General features: G+C 31.3%; 1 protein-coding gene across 1 annotated transcript; it reads left to right on the plus strand.

Moving 5' to 3' along the window:
* The first annotated feature begins 368 nt into the window (after positions 1 to 368).
* Positions 369 to 3185, plus strand: LOC133834515 (protein BOBBER 1). Its single transcript, XM_062264155.1, has 6 exons — positions 369 to 957; positions 1489 to 1661; positions 1755 to 1803; positions 2399 to 2565; positions 2804 to 2887; positions 2986 to 3185. The coding sequence occupies exons 1-6, from the start codon at positions 525 to 527 to the stop codon at positions 3022 to 3024; spliced, it is 945 nt and encodes a 314-aa protein (XP_062120139.1). The 5' UTR covers positions 369 to 524; the 3' UTR covers positions 3025 to 3185.
* Positions 3186 to 3843: the final 658 nt, after the last annotated feature.

Genomic DNA, 3843 nt, shown 5'->3' on the forward strand with positions numbered 1-3843 from the left:
TGTGAAAAAAATTTCAAAAATACCATTTTTTTTTTAACATTTTTTAATTTTTTTTTAACTTTTCATATATTTTTTTTAACTTTGTTTTTAATTTGGTAACATTGATTTTTTAAAAATTGGACATTAGTAATTTTTTTTGAAAAAAATATTAATTTTCGGGTTACACTTCCCGTGTGTTTTTAAATTCGAAACTCGAACTCGATTCGAATCATGTCGGGTTTGGATTAGATTTCACTCAAATTCAATAAATTTTGCAAAAAATCAAGTTTTTAGATTGTAGGTTAGGTAGATTTGTAAATTTTTTGGGTTAAATGTTTCGGGTGAGTTTCCCATTAAATAGAAATAAAGTAAGTTCTTTTTTTCGTTTCTAGAGAATGTAGCGTCTAGAACCCTCTAAATTTATATTTTGCTCAGACTATATATACGCATTCCTTTCTTGCTGGTCAATCTAAAATCTTAAACCCTACTACTCAGTAACAAATCACCATCTCAACTCAGATTGATCTCTAATTCGATTCACAGCCATGGCGATAATCTCCGATTTCGAAGAAGAACAGAAAGAGCCCAAGCCTAAGTCCAACCCCAAGCCCTCCGCACCCCCTTCATCATCTCCGTCTTCTTCCTCCTCTTTTGCCGCGACGGCGTCGTTTAGCGCCAGCTTAGATCCCACTAACCCGCTAGGGTTTTTGGAGAAGGTTTTCGACTTTGTTGCCCAACAGAGTGATTTTCTCGATAAAGTGTCCGCGGAGAAGGAGATTTTGTCGGTCGCTCGCGTCGCCAAGGAGAGGAAGGAGAAGGAAAACGAGAGCAAGAAGAGAAAGGTGGAAGAGAAGGAGAAGAAGGTGAGCGAGGTTCCCAAGAATGTCACCGAGGTGCCCAAGAATGTGACTGAGCCCAAGAAAGCAGAAGAAAAGTCTCCCATGGAAGTAGAAAAGAAGGAGGAAAGCGGTGCGAGAGGTACGGAACATTCCTTCATATAATTTTCCGTTTGACTTTGCAGTTCTGTTATATATCGGTTACTATCGTTGTCACAAAGATTTGAATTTTCTTTGTGCTCTTGCTTATTTGTTAGGACTAGTAGATAGTATGTACTATTTAGACTTAGGAGTAATGTAGGGTGTGGTAGTGCAAGATTTCGAGAGGATTTTTGTTTGGGTTAATATATTGTTTTAATTGGATGCTGAGGAAAATAAAACGTGATTATGCGAAAGAGGCAATAAGTTAATTTCACATGATTGTAGTTAGGTAGTCTCTCGAAAATTTGAATTTTAGTCAGCTGCATTATACCCTATAAATCTGTGTAGTTTATATCAAGTGTTTGCGTGATTTTTCATATTGGTTAGCTTTTGACTCCTTTTCCCATTTCGGGTAAATGAAATTCATAATAGTATTGTCATTCTTATGCATTGTATCTTACTTTGCACTAAATTGCCTGGTATTTGTTTTCTTGTATCCTTTCACTTAACATTGTAAACATCATTTGGGCAGCTCCTAATCTTGGAAATGGACTCGATCTTGAAAATTACTCATGGACGCAGAGCCTGCAAGAAGTTACTGCAGTTATCCCAGTGCCCGCCGGAACCAAGTCAAGGTTTGTTGTCTGTGATATAAAGAAAAACCGTCTGAAGGTTGGACTCAAGGGTCAGCCACCTATCATTGATGTAAGTATATGTGATGACTGTTCGATTGAGTTTCTTTGGTTATATATATATATTGCTACTACTGACTATAATATAAAAACCAATTTCTTGTAGGGGGAGCTCTTTCGGCCTGTAAAGCCTGATGATTGTTACTGGAGCATAGGTATGGTACCGCAACAATTATAAAATCTTTGTGCCAAAGATAATTCTGTATGTTAAAACAACTCACAAGGCAGTATTCAGGCTTACTGACCAATTGACTGTTAAATAACCCCTATTTTTTCTCTGATTTTCTGATTTTTACTGTGTTCAACATTTTGGAGTTTGTGCATCGTGTTCTTTTATTGGGATAATTATATTCACGACCTAAGTTTCTGGTTCAATTAATGCTTAACGGGCAGTATCAGATTGCCAAATCTTCTGCCATGCCTGAGAATGTACATATTTTTGTGAGATCACTTTGTGTGTGTGCCATGTCTGAGAAGGTGTGTTTTCTCCTTTAATTTTTATCTCATCGTTAGTCTCTCACAAATGAAACTATGCATATGAGGTTTTGAATGTGCCATCCTTAATGCAGAGGATCAAAGTTCTCTCTATTCTTTTGACCTGAGAATGTACATATTTTTGTGAGATCACTGTGTGTGTGCCATGTCTGAGAATGTGTGTTTTTTCATTTAATTTTTATCTTATCATTAGCCTCTCATAAATGAAAGAAGTTGTATGCATATGAGGTTGTGAATGTGCCATCCTTTATGCAGAGGATCAAAGTTCTATATCTATTCTTTTGACCAAGCATGATCAAATGGAATGGTGGAAAAGTTTGGTGAAAGGTGATCCTGAGGTTGACACCCAGAAAGTTGAACCTGAATCAAGCAAGTTATCTGATCTGGACCCGGAAACTAGACAGACAGTTGAAAAAATGATGGTAAGTTATCCGCATTCATTATTAATTTAAAAGAAAGGACTTCACTTCATCACCGGGTTCTTATTCGGCTGAGTCCTTTATGCTTCCATATTCAGACAGATGCTTTGGTTTTAAACTTTTAATTCAATTATTCTTAGCTTAGCTACTTAGACTACTGAAACAATTATCAATCTGCCTTTGAATGTGAGTGTTTATAGTTGTAATTCAAGGATTGTAAGCATTTTGTTCATTTTTACAGTTTGATCAGAGACAGAAGTCTATGGGGCTCCCAAGCAGTGATGAGATGCAGAAAGAGAACCTTCTGAAGAAATTCATGGCTGAGGTGAACCCCTAAGACGCGTAAAATCAACCACCGTCGTTAAAATTAGCCTGTTCCATATATATATATACTGATAAATATTTGTTTGTTTTCTGTTACAGCACCCGGAGATGGACTTTTCAAGGGCCAAGATATCATAAATTGTTTGTCATTCAAGAATATGTTTATGTTTCATGCCAAATACAAGTTTCGTACTAGGATTACCTCAAATTTTCTTATGTCAATTTTTGGTTAGTGCTAAACTGTTTGTAACTCTTTATCTTTGTTTTATTTATAGAATTTACTAATTATATTTATTAAATTTATATTATTGTTATATACATTTTAAATAAATAAATAAATAATATTATATATTAAAGAATGATATAAACATGTTAAATGAAAAATTACATTAAAATATTATTTATAATTTTTAAAAAATATATATAATATAATGATTTTTTAAAATGTTTTTAATAAAAATTAAGATTATATATTATTATAATGATATTTTATAATATTTAAATTTATATTAATATAGGTATTAAATATTTTGTATTAAATATTATTATAATAATAATATTTTTATAGTATTTAAATTTATATTAATATAAATAATAAAAAATTAAAATTATATGATATTATATTTTATAATATTTGATTTTAAATTTATATTAATATAAATAATAAAAAATTAAAATTATATGATATTATATTTTATAATATTTGATTTTAAATTTATATTAATATAATTATTATATATATATGTAGTTTTATATTAAATATTATTATAATAATGATATTTTATAATATTAATAAATATTTATTTTTAAAGATATATTTTATTAAATATTTAGAAAATTCTATTAAAATTATATAGAAAGAAGAGATATAATAGCCAAATTTATATGTTAATCGTTTGTTTCTTTTTTTTTCTATAGAAGCCACCCTTTTCCTTTCTTTGGTAGCGTCGTTTTTTC

This window comes from Humulus lupulus, chromosome 5 (genome assembly GCF_963169125.1).
Source record: "Humulus lupulus chromosome 5, drHumLupu1.1, whole genome shotgun sequence".
Lineage (NCBI taxonomy): Eukaryota > Viridiplantae > Streptophyta > Magnoliopsida > Rosales > Cannabaceae > Humulus > Humulus lupulus.

Excerpts from the sequence above, each read along its gene's own strand:
- LOC133834515 (XM_062264155.1), top strand. The coding sequence starts at position 525 with ATGGCGATAATCTCCGATTTCGAAGAAGAACAGAAAGAGCCCAAGCCT. Across the intron at positions 2,566-2,803 it reads AGACAGTTGAAAAAATGATG|TTTGATCAGAGACAGAAGTC; the intron begins GTAAGTTATCCG and ends TCATTTTTACAG. Across the intron at positions 2,888-2,985 it reads TGAAGAAATTCATGGCTGAG|CACCCGGAGATGGACTTTTC; the intron begins GTGAACCCCTAA and ends TTTCTGTTACAG.